Source organism: Ostrinia nubilalis, chromosome 11 (assembly GCF_963855985.1).
Source record: "Ostrinia nubilalis chromosome 11, ilOstNubi1.1, whole genome shotgun sequence".
NCBI lineage: Eukaryota > Metazoa > Arthropoda > Insecta > Lepidoptera > Crambidae > Ostrinia > Ostrinia nubilalis.
Genome location: NC_087098.1, coordinates 6,079,601 through 6,099,226, shown reverse-complemented (window position 1 = coordinate 6,099,226; position 19,626 = coordinate 6,079,601). Strand labels below are relative to the sequence as shown.

At 36.5% G+C, this 19,626-nt stretch overlaps 2 protein-coding genes across 2 annotated transcripts in view; one reads left to right on the top strand and one right to left on the bottom strand.

Moving 5' to 3' along the window:
- LOC135076152 (venom prothrombin activator notecarin-D2-like) overlaps positions 1-19,626 on the top strand; it is a 220,340-nt gene that overhangs the window by 126,944 nt on the left and 73,770 nt on the right. The gene's annotated exons all lie outside the window — the stretch shown is intronic.
- On the bottom strand, positions 1,043-18,139 carry LOC135076105 (uncharacterized). The gene is made up of 8 exons (XM_063970562.1): positions 17,748-18,139; positions 13,013-15,668; positions 12,665-12,923; positions 12,389-12,505; positions 10,378-10,487; positions 6,894-7,026; positions 4,646-4,890; positions 1,043-1,132 (listed from the first exon to the last, which is right to left on the bottom strand). The coding sequence occupies exons 1-8, from the start codon at positions 17,866-17,868 to the stop codon at positions 1,054-1,056; spliced, it is 3,720 nt and encodes a 1,239-aa protein (XP_063826632.1). The 5' UTR covers positions 17,869-18,139; the 3' UTR covers positions 1,043-1,053.

The window sequence follows — 19,626 nt, the reverse complement described above, 5'->3', positions numbered from 1 at the left end:
TGGGGATTGCTGACATTGCAAACATTCCTGACAATCCGGATATTGTTCAAAATGTTGTGAATTAACAAATAAAGGAGACTCATTCTCGCTTTTTAGGGGCAATCCACACTGCGGGACTTGCGGCAGCTGCAAATTCTGCAGCTGCTGCTGTGTCTGCAGCGGCTGCTGAAATTCAGGAGAATCATTCTCACTTTGCGTGGAATCCTGAATTATGGGCAATCTTTCACATAGCGGGGCTTGCACCAGCTGCAAATTTTGCAGCTGCGTCTGTGTCTGCAGTGGCTGCTGAAATTCAGGAGACTCATTCTCACTTTGCGAGGAATCCTCAATCAGGGTTTGGTTACATTGCGGGGCTTGCACCAGCTGCAAATTCTGCAGCTGCTGCTGTGTCTGCAGCGGCTGTTGAAATTCAGAAGACTGATTCTCACTTTGCGAGGAATCCTCAATCAGGGTTTGGTTATATTGCGGGGCTTGCACCAGCTGCCAATTTTGCAGCTGCGTCTGTGTCTGCAGTGGCTGTTGAAATTCAGACTTATTCTCACTTTGCGGAGCTTGCAGCAGCTGCAAAATTTGCAGCTGTTGGTAAATTTCCAGCTTTAACAGTATTTTCAGCGGCTGCTGTATATGCAACGGCTGAAACTGCAGCGACTGCCTTGATAGTGGAACATACTCAAATTCTATTAATACTATAGATTTTACTCTTGAAAGAGACGTTATTCTAAACGCCAGCTGACGTCGTGGCATTTGCATCAATGGCCATCGCGGAGATTGAGGAATTTCCGCAGCCTGTGTTGTTAGTTCATAACATGCAGATGTTTGTGGTGTTTGTCGTGATTCTAATTCACGTGATCCTTGTGATACGTCTATTACATTTTGTTCTTGTTGAGGTTCAGTGAAACGTGGTACTTGCGGTTCTGCTCTCGTCCGTGGTGCTTGTGTTGCAAGTATTGCAACTGGTGTTAGAAACGGAGGGTAGAAAACGAAGCACAGCCTGGGTTGTTGGCAATTGTCACAAATTATTACGTAGACGCACCACAGTTGTAGAACCGAATACTAAGAAGGAAGCTGGTGCGTCAGCAAGGAATCCGAACGGACTCGGGTTGATAGGAGTCCGGGGTTGACCTCGTTGAAACTGAAAGACAAAATAGGTTGTTTGAGTAAAACTATTCACATATCTACTAAGATTCGAATTACAAAATAACGACCAAAACTCGATCTAATCTCAGTCATTAGTATATGCTGTGCTTCACCGATCAAAAACCTACCTTTATTTGAAATTGAGTCGAGTTTTGGACCTCGTATTAATATCATATTCTCCTGTTATTTATTATTACAACCTACACGTTTAAATAAGAAGTCTTGATGTAAACCAGCGTTGTGGACTTGTGACGCACCATTTACCTACTAAATACTGAGGTGGGACCTTTTTGCACACTTAGTTTTTATAGATCTTCTTTTTTTCTTTATCCAAAATTTTTCATGTTAACTTATGAAATTATATTAACAAAATACGCACATCTCCATTCAAATTTCTATAGTTATCTTACCTAATATACCTAAGTCGCCGTTCAGATTTCAATAGTTTCCTTACCTGAGTCCCCGTTCAGAGAGCCGCCGCTTGATCGCAGGCTTGATCCGCGGTCCGCCCGGGCTATGAGCGCCCCGCCCCGTCACGCAGTACAGAGTGTGGTACCGCATTCTGCTGGACCCCTCGGGCTGAGCTTTCAACGTTTATGTTCCTGTAGTTATCTAACCTAGGTACTCGTTCAGATTTCTAGTTATCTTACCTAAGTACCCGTTCAGAGAGCCGCCGCTTGATCTTCGGTTCGCCCGGGCTATGAGAGCCCCGTCCATTCACGCAGTACATGGTATGATACCGCATTCTGCTGGACCCTTCGGGCTGAGCTTTCAACGTTCAAATTTCTATAGTTATCTTACCTTAGTCCCCGTTCAGATTTCTATAGTTATCCTACCTAAGTCCCCGTTCAGATTTCAATAATTACAACTGTCTACAGTATTTTTGCGCACGGGTTATGCATAGCTTATTTTTATTGCTTTATAACCTAGAAACAAGAATAACAACAAAAAATTGTTCTGAATTTGCTTTTGTGTGTAAAAAATAGAAAAAATCATATCAATGAATGTATGAAACATGAACACAGAGATGATTTAATTTGTTGCCAAATATTTTATTTTCTTTCCTTCCTTCATTCTTTCTAATTATTAAAACATAACAAACATCCATTTAAGATTCATTCTCACAAGAGAAAAATTAAAATAGAGTCCAAATATTTATTAAAAATGAAAAGTTCTAATTTCCTGTCATGTTCCATAGAAGATTTTTTTCATAAAAATCTAACCCTATCATGCTTTCAGTATACTGGCCTTGGTAACGTCTTTTCTCAAATCCCACTATATTTTGATGAAAGCGTGCCCCTTGTTCTTGCGAATAAGCCCCCATAATTATTTATAAATATATCCCAATGAGAATGTGACGTGCATCTTGAGAGACATTCTACTATGAAGATGGAAAATTCAAATCGCTATAACTTCTTAAAAAGCAAATATTTTCGATTTGTAATCGCACTTTTTTATATACATTTGCTTATACAGGGTGTTTGGCGCATCGTGTGCCAAAATGATTTGGCAGATAGAATGGGTCATTTCCTATATTTTCAGCCCCCATAACACGTTCCATGCCAGGCGGCTACTTTTATATTAATTTTTTTAGTAATTTCACCAAAATACCCAAATCGCATCATTTAATTTCGATTTAAAAAAAAACTACTAGGCGTAGCCTCAAAGTAAATATTTTGTTTTGACGTGCATTGATGTAGGGTTGCATCAAATCTAAATTTACTGGCAAATATCATCTAGTTTTTTTTTTAATTCAGCTTTGAAGTTTTCCGAAAAGTTAAAAATGGACTGAACATTTAAGTTTACATGGCTATAAAAAAATAAATAAAAGAGATAGCGATCTTCGGATTTTATCAAAACTTCTCTAGTCTATCCCCATTCAAACGGTATACTAATCTTATTTAAATAATAACAATAACTTCACAAATTCCTTAAATTAGTGCATTGACTCTACTCGGACTGATTTGCGAAATTTGTGTTTATAGCCCCTTTTTGTGTGAATAGCACGTTATTAAACACCTAACAGGTAAAAATTATTTATCTTATGCAAGGTAAAAACCTTTTCCCTATCGTTTTTCAATGTGGATTTCTTGAATTTAAAGACGAAAATAATTATTTTGATCGTTTATTAATTATTACAAATTTAGTTCAAAATGACCGCCTCGGCAACGTATACACTCACGACATCTTCTTCTAATTTTGACTATTGTCGTATGCAGCCACATTTCTCTTTTTATTACTACAAAGACGTTTTCTACTCGTGGATTAGAAGAGATGGCCCTATACAGTGGCCTGCACATTCCCCAGACCTAATTCCGTTAGATTTTTACGTCTGGGGACGAGCTAAAGAACTGGTGTACGTAACGGATTCAAACAATAGAAGAACTACAACAATGAATAAAAAACGCCTTTGTAGTAATAAAAAGAGAAATGTGGCTGCATACGACAACAGTCGAAATTAGAAGAAGATGTCGTTGCCGAGGCGGTCATTTTGAACTAAATTTGTAATAATTAATAAACGATCAAAATAATTATTTTCGTCTTTAAATTCAAGAAATCCACATTGAAAAACGATAGGGAAAAGGTTTTTACATTGCATAAGATAAATAATTTTTACCTGTTAGGTGTTTAATAACGTGCTATTCACACAAAAAGGGGCTATAAACACAAATTTCGCAAATCAGTCCGAGTAGAGTCAATGCACTAATTTAAGGAATTTGTGAAGTTATTGTTATTATTTAAATAAGATTAGTATACCGTTTGAATGGGGATAGACTAGAGAAGTTTTGATAAAATCCGAAGATCGCTATCTCTTTTATTTATTTTTTTATAGCCATGTAAACTTAAATGTTCAGTCCATTTTTAACTTTTCGGAAAACTTCAAAGCTGAATTAAAAAAAAACTAGATGATATTTGCCAGTAAATTTAGATTTGATGCAACCCTACATCAATGCACGTCAAAACAAAATATTTACTTTGAGGCTACGCCTAGTAGTTTTTTTTTAAATCGAAATTAAATGATGCGATTTGGGTATTTTGGTGAAATTACTAAAAAAATTAATATAAAAGTAGCCGCCTGGCATGGAACGTGTTATGGGGGCTGAAAATATAGGAAATGACCCATTCTATCCGCCAAATCATTTTGGCACACGATGCGCCAAACACCCTGTATAATCAGAATATAATAAGTAAAACCCATGCGCAAAAAAAAAATTTTTTTTTGTTGACCGGTGTTATCTTACCTGAGTCCCCGTTCAGAGAGCCGCCGCTTGATCGCAGGCTTGATCCGCGGTCCGCCCGGGCTATGAGCGCCCCGCCCCGTCACGCAGTACAGTGTGGTACCGCATTCTGCTGTACCCCTCTTGCTGAGCTCTCAACGTTCAAATTTCTATAATTATCTTACCAAAGTCTCCATTCAAATTTCTATAGTTATCTTACCTAAGTCCCCGTTCAGATTTCTATAGTTATCCTACCTAAGTCCCCGTTCAGATTTCTATAGTTATCTTACCTGAGTCCCCGTTCAGAGAGCCGCCGCTTGATCGCAGGCTTGATCCGCGGTCCACCCGGGCTATGAGCGCCCCGTCCCGTCACGCAGTACAGAGTGTGGTACCGCATTCTGTGGGAACCCTCGGGTTGAGCTCTCAAAGTCTGGATGTGCGTGTCTATGAACAGATCCAGGGATTCCTTGGCCTCACCCACTCGGAAGTAGTGGAGATCGATTGTGGCTGTGCTGGGGCAATTGGCAGCGTGTATCTGTGGACAGGATTTGAAAGGCTTGGATCATGATGTTTCAGTTGCCTTTCAAATTAAAGAAATAGAACAGCATAAATAGTTTGATGACGATTCAGTTCGACTAGTAGACTTTTGAAAGAAAGAAAAAAAGATACATTTATAACGATGAACATCACTTAGGAAAAAGTAGGTATACGGAAACGACAGAAATAGCAAATAAATATTACATGGAAATAAAAAGTGAACTGAGTAGTGCCACCCTGTCGCAACAGCGATGCCCATCGCAATGGGACCCCGCCCACTCAGCATATGCCTTTGTTCTAAACCCACATTTAGCGCCATCTATGGGATTCCAATCCAGTAAGCTAATTCCTACAAAGAACCATAGATGGCGCTCTATATGTCCGTGTGCTGCTTTCATCGATCGGTTGCACGGCCATTACATTCCTATTCAAGACGCTACTGTAAACCAGGGATGTTATGGATATCCTTAACCGAAACCGAAACTTTCGGATACCCGAAATAAAAAAATAACCGAAACCGTAACCGTAACCGATTCAAAAGTTGCGGATAGTATCGGATGGAGGCAGTTTAAATTGTTTTTTGTGTAGCATTATACGTAAAGGCATAACAGCCTGATTTACCTTTATAATGCCTATAGTATATCCAATATAGCTTGATTAGAATGACGGCTGTCAAACGAATGTGACTAGTGCTGGGTATGTTTCGTACGGTTCACGTAGATGTATCGATAAGTTTTCGAAAAAATAAATTAAAAAAAATGCACCCAATTTTTCTTCATATCTTTATTCATAAAAATGACAATTATGATTTAAATTGAATGACAGTAAAATTTAAAATTCATGTCAAGGGTGTACAACCTAAGTCGTAGTCATTATCATCAGTGTTCTTCAGTGGTTTTTTCCTCTCGCTAGAGGGCGGTGGGCATCTCTTCTAGAGCAACGGTGCTATGAATACCCAAAAAATTACCGGTGATTGATTTCCGATGTTTGATTATTTAAGAATGAAATGTTTTTTGGTTTTTAATAGTGAACATTTAGAAAAACGTATAACTTGACTTAAATATGTTAAAAAATTAGTTAGAAAATTTTTTTGTTAAATATGTTAAAAAAATAGTTTTCATTTAATATGACATTTGTCGATATGTCCCAACACTAACATTTTTGTAACTCGAGATAACCTTGTAGAGACGTCGTTAATACTCTAGCTTGATTTTTATAATTTCGAATTACTACTTATTGGTGTAATTTAACGCTGCATTTACACGAAATTAACATTTTTATTGGAAGCACTGTCGTCGAAAATATTGTTTGTAGGTCAGACGTGAATTATTTCTTGTCCGCCAATATTTAGCTCTCATTGATCGCTACTACAAAGTTATGTCGTTACTTTTGATGGCAGCTGTCATTCTAATCAAGCTATATTGGATAGACTATAGTATCAATTTTTTTTTTTTTTTATTACTTTTTAATCGATGTAGTGACAACTAGGTATTGCAAATGGCATTCTAAAGCACAGATATCCGTAACCGTAACCGAAACTTTCGGATATCCGAAATAAAAAAATATCCGTAACCATAACCGAAACCGGTATACTATTATTCATATATTCGTAACCGTATCCATAACCGAAACTACATATCCATAACATCCCTACTGTAAACTACTGCGTGTAAATACAAAATACAATACTTACCAACAACGTCTCCTGAGTTTTTCTCCAACAGCCTTACTTATACTTTTGTGACTTTTACTTTACTTTTACTTGTATTTTTTTTTTTGGGTATGGAACAAAAATCCAAAATGAAATCTCTAATGTAGCTATCCCCGGGACCACAAAACCGGCTCTAATTGAATCCCACTAGCAGCCAAAGTGTAATTCATTTAAGATTGGGTCATACAGTCATTTCTCATAAAAAGCTGGCTAAGTTCGAGTACCTAGTTAATAAACCATCATCCTGTCTATGGTTTAGTAAATAACTATTGAGTATATTACATGCTTACCTGCATAAGCGAACACGCTGCTAGACTGTTATTGTACTCAAACTTCTCCTTGTGAAATTCGGCTAACGATCTGTAGTAGCCTGCGACGTCAAGCATACCACGGGATAGATACTGATTTGCTTTCTGGTGATTCCTGGAAATACATAAGTTTCCATTTGTAGTCTTTGTTAAATCGGCCACAAACATTGTCAAGAATTGGTGAAGATGCGCAAAAACTGTGAGGTCATTTGCAAATAATTGTGCTATTATTTTTAAACTTTGTGAAAATAATTATTATTACTTAAAAATTTGACTTATTTTATAGGAAATAATATGATAATAAAGTTCAATCCTCTTTTATTTGTAGTTTTTGCAAATTAACCTTAAATAGGACAAGCCACTTCAAAAATGATCATTATGTTTTGATAAAAAAAGTTCAAAATAATGTAGTACTATATTACTATCTACACTAATATTATAAAGAGGAAAACTTTGTTTGTTTGTTTGTTTGTTTAGTTGTAATGGATAGGCTCAAAAACTACTGGACCGATTTTAAAAATTCTTTCACCATTCGAAAGCTACATAACTCACGAGTAACATAGGCTAAATTTTATTTTGGAAAACAATAGGGTCCCGTAAAATATTTGGGATTTTCATAGGACGTGGAAAAGCGCCATCTATCGTCATTGCTTAAAATCTTCTTGCGCCTGACAAAAATTTTTGAGGTACGTAAATATTCATGAAGGCAAAGCTGTCAAACGCCATCTATCGACATCATTAGTAAATTAGTAACTAAATATTACATGTACTATGAATAGCGCTGTTCGTAAATAATATTGAAAAATTAATAAATAAAGATATTTTATGTAATTGAACCATTCACTGTATGTACCTATTTGAATCATTCACTGTGTTTACACGAGCAAGTCAAAGTGTTAATTAGTGACTTTTTACAAACTTCCTTGCAAATTCTTACTATGTGCCGCCATCTACCGAGATGAATATTAGGGTACGGTTCAGCGGCGGACAAATGGGATGGGCGCGTGGGCGATTGTAGTTAAATAGGATAAGAATTACTTCGTTTTTATTTTCTGTATGTAATTTGTTAGTTTTTTGGTAGGGTCTTTATTTTAATGGTTGGTAGGTACTTACTTATTTGATTTTAATGATAATTACTATAGGTACGTATAATTTTAGTAGAAAGAAAGGTAATTGAATGACTAAGTGACTCACTCACTCATCACGAAGTCTTAGAAACTACAAGTCTCACGGGCTGATCAAAGCCAGGTGATCAAAGTGGAATACACCTCCTTTTAGAACGTAAGTAGTCACTACGACGAAATTTTGCAAAATTCAACCCTTATGGGAGTTAAAAAGGGGGTTGGAAGTCTGTATTGCAGTCCTCGGTTTTTAAAGTAAGAGACTTGAACGTTGAAATGTACGCTCACTATGATCTCTAGATATTGTGGAGGTGTACATAATATACTGTTCGGTACACTGTGGTACTGTGTACACATCGGTTTGCCGACGATATTGTGGTCATGGCAGAATCGTTGGAAGATCTTGGAACAATGCTCGAAGACCTTAATCGATTTTCCCAACAGGTAGGCCTGAGGGCGAACATGGACAAAACGAAGCTTATGTCGAATGTCCATGTTGCGCCCTACCCAGTTTCAGTTGGGAGCTCAATTCTCGAGATTGTCGACAAGTAGGTATGTCTATCTCGGACAAACGATCCAGCTAGGTAGGTCCAATTTCGAGAAGGAGGTCAATCGTCGAATCCAACTCGGCTGTGCAGCGTTCGGGAAACTACGCAACGTCTTTTCGTCCAAAATACCTCAATGCCTGATTAACACTAGAGTGTATAGCCAATGTGTGTTACCAGTGATAACTTATGGCTCGGAAACGTGGCTTCTTACTATAGGCCGTATACAGAAGCTCAGTTGCACAGCGTGCTATGGAGAGGGCTATACTTGGTGTTTCTTTGCGAGATCGAATCAGAAATGAGGAGATCCGTAAACGAACCAAAGTCGCTGACATAGCCCAACGGATTAGCAAGCTGAAGTGGCAGGGCACATAGTATGCAGAACTGATGGCCGATGGGACAGAATGGTTCTGGAATGGAGGCCGCGTACCGGAAAACGTAGCATGGGACTTCCACCTACAAAGTGGACCGACGACATCGTAAAGGTAGCAGGGAAGCGCTGGACGCAGGCCGCTTCCAATCGATCAACATGGAAAGCATTGGGGGAGGCCTATGTTCAGCAGTGGACGTCCTATGGCTGAAATGGTGGTGGTGGTGGTGGTACATATACTGAAAATGTATCATTAGAAATCAACCACGAGGGCTAAGGAGATAAAAGGAGGGTTGGAAGTTTATGTTATGAAAGTCTATGTGTTTAAGGTAAGAAAGTTGAAATTTAAAATGTATGCGCTATAGATGCTAAGAGCGGATTTTACGAAACTCCACCCCTAATGAGTAAAACGAGGTCCACGCGTACGAAGTCGCGGGCGGCCGCTAGTTAACTAATAAATAGGTCACAGTAGATAACGATAATAGATTCTAAGGGATTTTGCACCAGCTGAAAACAATTGGCTTCAAAATAACTCGAACTCCTAGATGTACAGATGACAGCACGTCAAAGTTAACGCATCTTATACAGTTGTACCTCTAGAAGACAACTGGGCCCCGATTGCGCTAATTTGTAATGTCTCCAATTCATTCATGTTTCAACTCCAGTCACACTCCAATTTCATTCCAGCTGATGTGTAATTCGGCAATCACGGTAAAGTTCACGGGCAAACAAAGACGAAACAACGGATTTATGCACTTTCCATTAAACGTCCGAACACATTATTTTTTTAAACTAAAATTAGTAAAACATAGCAAATGTTTGTGATGCGTTTGAATTGCGTTTGAGAACAAGTTTCTTTCTGTCAGCTTTTACGCAAAGGTGCAGTTGCGCTCCGTTACAACATCGTTTGAACTAGGTGTCGAAACGACACCGCGATACGGATTTGTGCAAACAGCTAATTTTCGTTCGTGTTCCAGTCGTGTTGCAGTTGAAAATGTTTAGTAATCGGGACCCTGATCTAGAGAAGACAAACTGGACAGTTGACAAAACTTACTTGTAAAATAGAAAGACACTGGTCTTAACGCGACATTTATGACTGAGTTATATTATGTACTTACTCACGGCTTGACGATTCGGCTGCTATGCTGCAGCCGTGGTCACAAGCAGAGTGGCGGCTCTTTGTATTTTTGGTGTCTTTCTATTTTAGTTGAAATGGAACGCGAACGTTTAAAATTTTATAGAACTTTAAAATTATCACTTCACGGGATTTCTTGCCAGAATATCTATTTTAACGGTAAATAAAATATTTACCCTCCCGACGTTTCGGCTCGGTTGCACGAGTCATGGTCGCGTAAAAATGCAACAATTATGTTGCATTTTTATATTTAATATTTTAAACTATTAAGTTTAAAATATTTTATAGAACTTACTTGTTACGTAACTGCAAGTGGCGGTCGGCCTGGTCTCTGTAGGTTTCCACTGCGCTCATGTCAGGCGTCTCTGTTTTAGGTAGCAGAGGCCACTCCACTTCAGCCAAGGCCTGATGAAAGAGTCATCCAGTAAACAATTTTCACTTTAACCCAACTCAAATTAAGGCTAAGGCCGGCAGTACACGGACCGCTTGAAGCAGTCAGGGTCGACAGCTTCAAGCTGCGACTGCAGTGAACTGCAGAGTTCTATGGACGCACATACACGAACCACTCGAGCAGTTGCAACTGATTCGGGCGGAATTATTATTATTATTATTATTATTTTAAGCTGTTGACTCTTGACTGCAAGAGCGGTCCGTGTATGTTGATCACTGACTAACTGCTCGAGCTGTCCGTGTATTGCCGGCCTAAGACCCGGTTTCCACCAAAGCGGAGCGGAGAAGAGAGATGTGTTGGGCGAATGAATTTTTTTATAGGATTTGACAGCGGCGGTGCGGAGTTGAGAAAATAATTAAAATCAGATTTGTTATTCAAAACATTTTTCCGTTCCACTACGCCTTAGTGGAAACCGGGCCTAATTACTTTGAAAAATCTAAATAATTTTCGACTGAATATAATGTAGCCCAATGATCATGTCTTTCAGTGCTGTTAGTAGTATTTTAAAACAATGTTAAAATTATCACACCCTGAAGCGTTAGTAATGTATTTAGGTAAGTAATTTTATGTAAGTAAAAAGAACTTCAGAAAAGTAAAGAAAACTTCAAAAATATTTATGTATGTATATGTTACGGTAAATGTGAAAATCATGAATAATAAATAAATAATAAATAATAAATAAATCTTTGGACAATTTCACACAGCGCCAGCTAGCCCCAAAGTAAGCAACTTAATGCTTGTGTTATGGGTGCTAGCTTAACGGATATACTACTTGTATACTTTTTTTTTAAATACATACATATTATACATAGTAACACCCAGACCCGTCACAGAAATTAAAATTCATCATTTTAATTTTTGCCCGGCCGGGAATCGAACCCGGGACCTCTCGGCATAGTAGTCCGCTCTGAACCACTACACCAAACGGCCGACTAATTAATAATAATTACCGGTTATTATGAATAATTACCTGATGATTTGGTAAATGTGATTAATATGAAATCATTTATGTATGTATGTATAAAACTAAATAGGCGCCTTAGTTCAAAATGTGTGGCTGTACACAAGCACTATACACGAGCCGTTGTTCTCTTTTATGATATTTGTTAGTATTAAATAATCACTGATAAATGTAATTCATTTATTACTTTCACCTCGACTGATGGTAATTATTCACAATAACCGGCGACTATTAATAATTTTCAATTTATCACATTTACCGTAACATTTATACAAGTAAAGGTCCCAGTTTGGTTAGTTAGTTTCTATGTTACAGGCTTGAGCCAACATGAATGATTGTATAAGCAAAAATAAATTCCACCACCAATTACCCAGTTTACGTACAAACTTTTACGTACCTTATCTTTTTCGAATTCAAAATAACACAAAAGCAGAATATTAAAGAAAACACTCCGCTGCTTAAAATGTTTATGGACGGTTATTCCCTCGTTTTCGAACCTCTCTGTTTACGTGCCTTATCGCTAAGAAGTACTTGGCAAAAACTTCAACTATGCATTCAGAACAGATAACTGTATCGGAATTATCGCTTGTTCTGACTGCAGCTTCACTGTGTGGATTTAGGATCGTCACATACAGAAAATAATACGCGCAAAACACTAATGAAAACTTAAGTAAATCATATTTCATTCATTTTTACGAATTTACAAAAAGCTTTAATATTTTATTCAATTAGTTTTGTTTTCATCAAAAATTAGATTTTTTGTTTTTTGTAATTTAATAAATGTATTTTTTCCACAATCCAAAAAGGAAGCGCTTGGCCATCTCACCTGATGGATGTGATGTGATGAGGTGAATGGTTAATAATTTTTGGTGCCATTTTTTAATTATTACATACTTTACGCTCTTCTTCTAATATTTTCTGCTTCATCTGCACCTCATTCTGCGAAATGAATTTATCCACGCCATGTTCTTCCTCCAAGACACTTCCTTGTCCCGTGGAAATCAGCAGCACCTGTGCAAAACAATTCAATGAAATATATCGTTATCATGTCAGCCGACACTGCTAAAATAGGCCTCTCCCATGATTTCCAGATTGGCCGGTTTGTACGGCTTTCATCCAGTTTCAATCGGGTTTCGTCAGTATTTCCAAAATATGAAACATTTTAATTACCTCGACTGTAGAATGGAAATTATTGTCATGTGCCATTAGCAACTCTGCTAATGTATCATTATCAACATCTGGGAACAAATTATACAGTTTCTCCCTTGAAAGTTTTGCTGCCATATCCATAGGTTCCTTGTGACGCCACAGCGCAACGTCTTTTTGATACAACGAAAGAGCTAGCTCCATGTCCATAATTTCCTTAAAATTCAAAACTTCGGGTTGTTTCCCGCCTGAAGCCAACTCAGCTTCTTTCATAGCTAAATTACTGAAAATTAAATTCTAATATTACACTTTACTTTCTAAGAATTTGAATGAAAAATAGATCATAAAATTGCAGCAAGAGCAAACGCTTACCGAGCGAAGTCCTCGTCTTCCTTAATAATCTTCTCCCTATGTCTTTCAAGCTGATCTAATTGATACGTTAAGGATTCAATCCATAAGGCATTGAGCTCATTTAGTAACGATACAGGAATGTTTATCCTAGGTACAACACTATCAGGGTATGTCATATCAGTCCTGCCAAATAAATTGTCTAGTTCTGTTACAAACTCTTTGCCTAAAGTAACGTTTACTGTCTCCTGTTCTCCATATATGCTAGCATTCGACTCTTCTTCATAATCAGAACTAAGGGCTGTCTCGGCATCTTGACCATCTGATTGAGAATTTTGTGATGTTGAAGGTCTATTCTCGTCAGGGACATTTTCGGTAATGCCACGGCGTTGCCTCATTATTTTTAAGCAATGTTCCGAGTAATGGGCTGCATCTATGACCACATTTTGCTCAATTTGACGCTTTAATTCTACCGAAGCTACGGAAACGACAGTTTCCCGTTTACTGGACTTTTTTGGTGGGGCGTTGGTAGTTTCCCTTGTTTCTACAGGTCTTTCCTCTTGTTGACTAACAACTTGTGGTTGTGGCTGTGAAGACGTGTCAGGTATAATCTGATAGGCAGACATACATGAACAAGTTTGGTTGATTTCTTCATCATCCGAAATCTCTTCTTCCTCTTCTTCTGGTTTGATTTGGTTAGTTTCCAATGCCTCCAGTAAAATCTCAACTGCCCAATTCACTTCACCTTTGCATCTATCAAATATATTCCTTAGAGCTGTTTTATTTATATTTTTAAACATTTTTCTGAGGGCTTTAAAATGTTTTTCTTCGTTTGAGCATCGTGTTGATGTTACCATTATCAAGGGCTCGGTAGTAGATGTGCTTTTATCAAGATTTCGAGTATCAGGTATTTTCATATGCGTAGGAATATGAAATAAATTAATATCTCGAATATTAGTTTCAAGAACTTTGTAATTATTTAGACGATTATCCATATCTCCAAATTCAATTGATGTTCCACTGGTAACGGTTTCAACTGGTATGTCAATGGGGGGTTCAGCAGGTGTAGTTTCATCATTCCAGGGAGGCAAGAACAATGAAACTTGCTGCCAAGCATCTACTGTACTTGCATTAACGATATCATTATCAGGATTAGATTCTGATCTTGGAGGTTTCGGGGTATTATCATTTGTGTCGTCATTTTCGGGTCTCACAACACTGGTTTGAAGTTCATCTTCCCATTTTTCTCCATTATCCCACTCTATAGAAAACTGTTCATATTGCTCTTGCATTTGCAAATATTCATTGTGTACATCTGAAATTACATTCATATCCTGGTTCTCATTAACTATGTTTGAGGATGATTCTAATTCGTCTTCAGCTTTCTCATCTTGGTTCAGCGAAAATATTTCTGAAGCTTCAGTTGGATTATCAACAGCACAAGCATTTGAAGATTTTTTAGGTGTACCGTCACTAGGTTTCTCATTTAAGTTAAGTTCTGACAGTAATTTTTCTTGACTGTCGGACGTATTTTCAATAGGCGATTTACGCTGTAGGTCTACATCAGGTTTCTCAATTTCGCTAAGCGCACGCGACGACGTATATGAAGGTACAGGGTCACTATTAACAATAGGCGCATTATGTGGTATTATTGAAGTGCATTCACCATCTTGTTGATCATTTGGGGAATAACTGGAACTAGGGGTATAAGTGTGTTCTATATTATTTTTAACTACATCAGGAACTGAATAGAAGTTAGTTCCTTTTGATGATGATGATGTAGGAGAATCTAAAGGCTCAAACGGAGGAATTAATCTATAAACTGGTGGACATTTATCTGGGTGATAGGATAATTTGAAGAAGCTTAATAAACTCTCGCCAGTTATATCATTGACGTAATGATCGATCATTCTTTTTATTGTGTTGTATGGCACTTGATGCGTATTTATTTTAACAAGGCGATTAGGTTTTTTAGCCCAGTCTGTAGTGGGCTCTACCACTTCTATGATATACCCGTTTAGAACAGCATTTCTTGCATAGGGCTCCATTTCCCAGATTTCTATATTGGTATTATCAATAATAATCGGACTCAAACCTTGGGTCATAGCTGCCTCAGCTCGGCCTTGGTTCCAAGCGTGAGCATCAGTCAATAGATTTTTGTTGAAAACATACTTTCCTCGAATCATGAAAAAATCATCTGTACTAAAGATGTGTCTGCATAAATCTTCATAAGTGACACCAATCAACATTTCTACAATTGTTTTTGCCAAATACGTCTTCCCTGACCCTGGGGCACCCCTCATCAAAATAAGTATTCTACTACCTTTAGTATGATTTTCTATAATTCTTCGTAGTTGGTCAGTCCAATCAGTTTTTAAAGGACTTAATTTGGTCTTCACTTTGGGCAATGCTCCATGTCTTTGTGACGAGAGCGCGTTTGAAGCAGACTGTTGTTGTGTAACATTTTGAATTGAAACTGAAGATTTTGGTTGATTGATGTTACTTAAATTAGGATTGTTTAAAGCCATTGAGTATGTTGGAGCTACGTTAATTGGTTTGTTTTTTTCCAAGTTTGATTGGGCTTCATTAGATTCAGAAGTATTGTTTTCATTTTCAATACCTACTTGAATTATGTTGCCATCATTGGTAATGTCCATTATAGCGTCCATGGACTGATTAACTGAAACAATGAGTATTTATCAATGTAGCTTAACTGGGTATTGTTTAAGGGAACATTACAATAAAAAAGAAACAACATCATTATCATCAGTCAGCATATTGTTGAAGTAAGAATATCTCCTATATTAACAAATATTTTATGCAAATATTTTTATTTTTAAAATTAATTTTAATAAAGTTAAGTTTTACAGTGACTGAATTAACTAACTATTGATACTTCATAGACAATATGCAATTTTATTAATATGAAATTAAACTTGATACATAAATAATAAATAAACATACATAACATAATGAATATAAAATATAACTGGTATTATAATCTATTAAGAATAAACCACCACCATGCTGTCAAATGTTATGTCTAGAAATTAAAACACAATTTTTAATAGTACACCTATATTTTTTCTGTTCATCGTTAAAATCAAGCTCATTCAAGCCTGCAATGTCCTAACCAAACTGGTAGCAAATGTACAATGTGTGTGTATCCTGCGAGAAATTTAACCCAGAAACTAGAACCACTAACCAACTAAGTACATAAAAATATTAAATATAATACATACAAAAATATTCTAATTCTTAAAAAATTTTTAAAACTTATGCTCTGAGAACAGAACAAAACAACAAATACAGTGGTCAAAACAAGGTGTGTGTGTGTGTGTGCACATAAAATAATCTAGCCTTTTTTAGTCATAAGTGCCTTTTTCCTGTGTTGCAGATTTCCGCATGCGGGCTGCCTGCATTTCATTATTTCATAGCAGCGGCTTGATTATACAGGGTGTAATTTTGTTATGACACCTGGAGGGAAACTACTCTTAATACTGTAGATAGAAAATTTTACTCAAAGAAAACATTCCTTTATTTTTGAAAAGAAGCAGAACTGCATTCAAAGATTTCCCAAAATTTGCTTACCACTCTCGGGAATTGAACCAACTAAAATGTGTTAGAAATTACACCCTGTATTTTTATTGCATTGATCGTAAGGGTTAAGTTTAAGGATGAAATCTCTCTAACAAACTTTATAAATCAAATGAAAGGAAATCTATGAAATCTTAAATTATTTTAATTATTTACGGAAAATTGGATGGTGTTGTGGTGAATTTTCGAAAAAAAATTGAAAATCTTTGAACGCAGTTCTCTTTAATTTCAAAAATAAAGGAATGTTTTCTTTCAGTAAAATTTTCTATCTACAGTATTAAAAGTACTTTCCCTCCAGGTGGCATCACAAAATTCCACCCTGTATAACCACATCATAGAGATTAGAGAGACCTGATCTGCACACATTTCAAAATCAGCATCACAAGAAAAAGGCACTTATTGATCTTTTAAGTGCTATTATATTAAGCTTCCAGTTTTGTAATTTTAGCTTTTGTTAGGAATCTGTTTGCATAGTAAGGGCATTGATACTCATTAGTGTAAGAAATTCAACAGGTGAATAAACAATGGAATTACGGAACAATTTTTGTGTAAAACCAAATGTGTTACAAGATATTTGTTTAAGTTATTTTGTTGGAACTTTACAATATAATGAGACAGATCATATGAGTAGCGTTTGCAGGGTCAAATCGCATGTAGTAGGTATAGTACTTTAATTTAAATTAGGAGGTATAATTGCAATATTTATTTGTAGAAAAAATATTTCTTGTAAATACTATGAATGCTCAAAAACTATTCTCAATTCTATTAATTTAAAATAATGCAGTTACTTCGCAATGCGCTTTGCCCCAGCACAATCACTTAAGCATGTTCATACAATCGCTCAAAGTTGTCTTGGATAAAAAGATATAAAAGTAATTACTTTATTATAACGCAAGTTAATGATAAGCTTTTTTAAATTTTAATCCTAAATACACTAATGTTGTATTCTCCTTGGAAGTGACACAATTTCGTTTATAACTATTTGGTAGGATGCATAACTATTACGACTTAAATTAATAAGCACAGGTGTTTAATTGTATTAGATCTGTTGTCGCACTAAGTAAAGAAGAATAGCAAAACCCTTTATGTACTGCGTGTTGCCGCCAAAATTTAACTTTAAATTTAAAACAACAAACGATATAAAAATAAAATCAATACTTACGATCTCCACCACAACTTTCCACAACAGCTATAATAGCATCTTCGTTCATTACATCTTTGAAGATACTCTTTAGAGACTCGATAACAGCGGAGATATCCTCTTGCTGTTCTTCAGACGCCATTATGTATTAATTAACCAACTCAAACGATAAGTAATACAAAATTATTTAAACAATACAAAATAGAAACATAAAAACAATATTATTATCACTGAATTTAGGCTCCATCCAACTTATTTTCGTACTTAGAAAAAATATAAACACGTTTGTTACGAAACATCACTCAAAAATGATTACTTGATTTGACAGGTTAACTTTCGTTCAGTAATGATGGTAATGATCGCAGTCCATTGTTCCACATATTTTTTTGCAACTAAAAAAAAACCGTGGAGCACGACTGCTCCACACGGTACTTCCCCTGCGACTGTGCTCTGTGAACAAACAAGCAATGAATAATGTTTGATGTTATTGAAAACGGTAAACATCGATGAGTTTTTATCGACATTGAATTTTTATATGATTTAGGGAACTGACTGATACAAAAATATTTTTGGCTTGAGTAAAATCTAATTACCCAGCAAGTGGTAACACTTAACAGTTAAGAATTTTGTTTTCAAAGGGGTCACTTAAAAATTAGGGACTGATGGTGAAAACGGGCATAACTAATTTATAGCCTGACCAGGAACATAAAAACCCTCGCCATGTTGCGGAAAACTAATGGTACTAATTTCTTTTAATGGCAACAATATAGTTCCAAAATACTGGACTGTCCTGTCGATGACATTGACAGTGGGGCGCCACCGTCAATACCGGATCGCTGGTTCAGATTTTTGCCATGTTGGAAACCATATAGTTGAACGATGGTAGCGCCCCCCTGTCATTGAGTTTGGTGGGACAGTTCAGCGTGGGTCATCTATAACTGAAAACTTCATTGACATGTCACCTTGCATGTCAGTCTATTGTTGTCAAAGTGTAAACAAACTTTATTTTAAATGTGTGCAATTGATTTTGTGAATTAAATTGCTAAAATATTTTTATAGTCGTGAAAGAAAAGTGGTTCACAATGTGTTAATGTATTTGTCGAAGAGAAATACTAAGGGCTCGGACAATATTTTCATTGAATAATGTTTCCGACAAAGGTTGTCAAATTGACTGACATGTTTATCGTATAGTACAGTCCACTATGAAAATTAGCTGAAGTCTGTTTCAACTCTACCTATTTTAAAGTTTTTTGTCACTTTCTAAGTTTTGAATTTTATGGAATTGGGAAAGAAGTACCGAGTTTGAAGCGTTCATGAGCAGACATTGCAGTTGAATATTCAAGTTCTGAATTTGATTATTGATGAATAATAAAATAAATCCTACTAGCTCGATTGATGGTTTCATTTAATTTATTTAAACCAGGTTACCTTTAATCATATTTTTTCGTTAATATATGAAAATATCAAATTAGCCCGTAATCCTGAATCCTGATACATAAATTTAGCCTATTAATTTAACACATGTACGACTGTACTCAGTGTTGCACTATCAAATGCAATTGACGCGCCTCTATGCCAGGGTTTTTATGTTCCTGGTCAGGCTATATAATAATTATTTAGTAGGTACCATCTAAACATTACAACTAGGTGTACAATACAATTATAATGCCTACATGGTAATAAATCATCGATGAAATATCGACAAATCACGGATCGGTCAACCCTTGAGAGACAAATTGTTGTCATGCAGTAGTGCGCAGGCTACTACAACATAGACCCAGCTACATACAAACAGGTAACATTTCTGTGGAAGGGGGCTTTATTACAAGCCCTGGAACCTGGAAAATCAATAGAGCTATCAAGGCTTCACTCATAGTCTGCTATCAGATTTTATACGAAT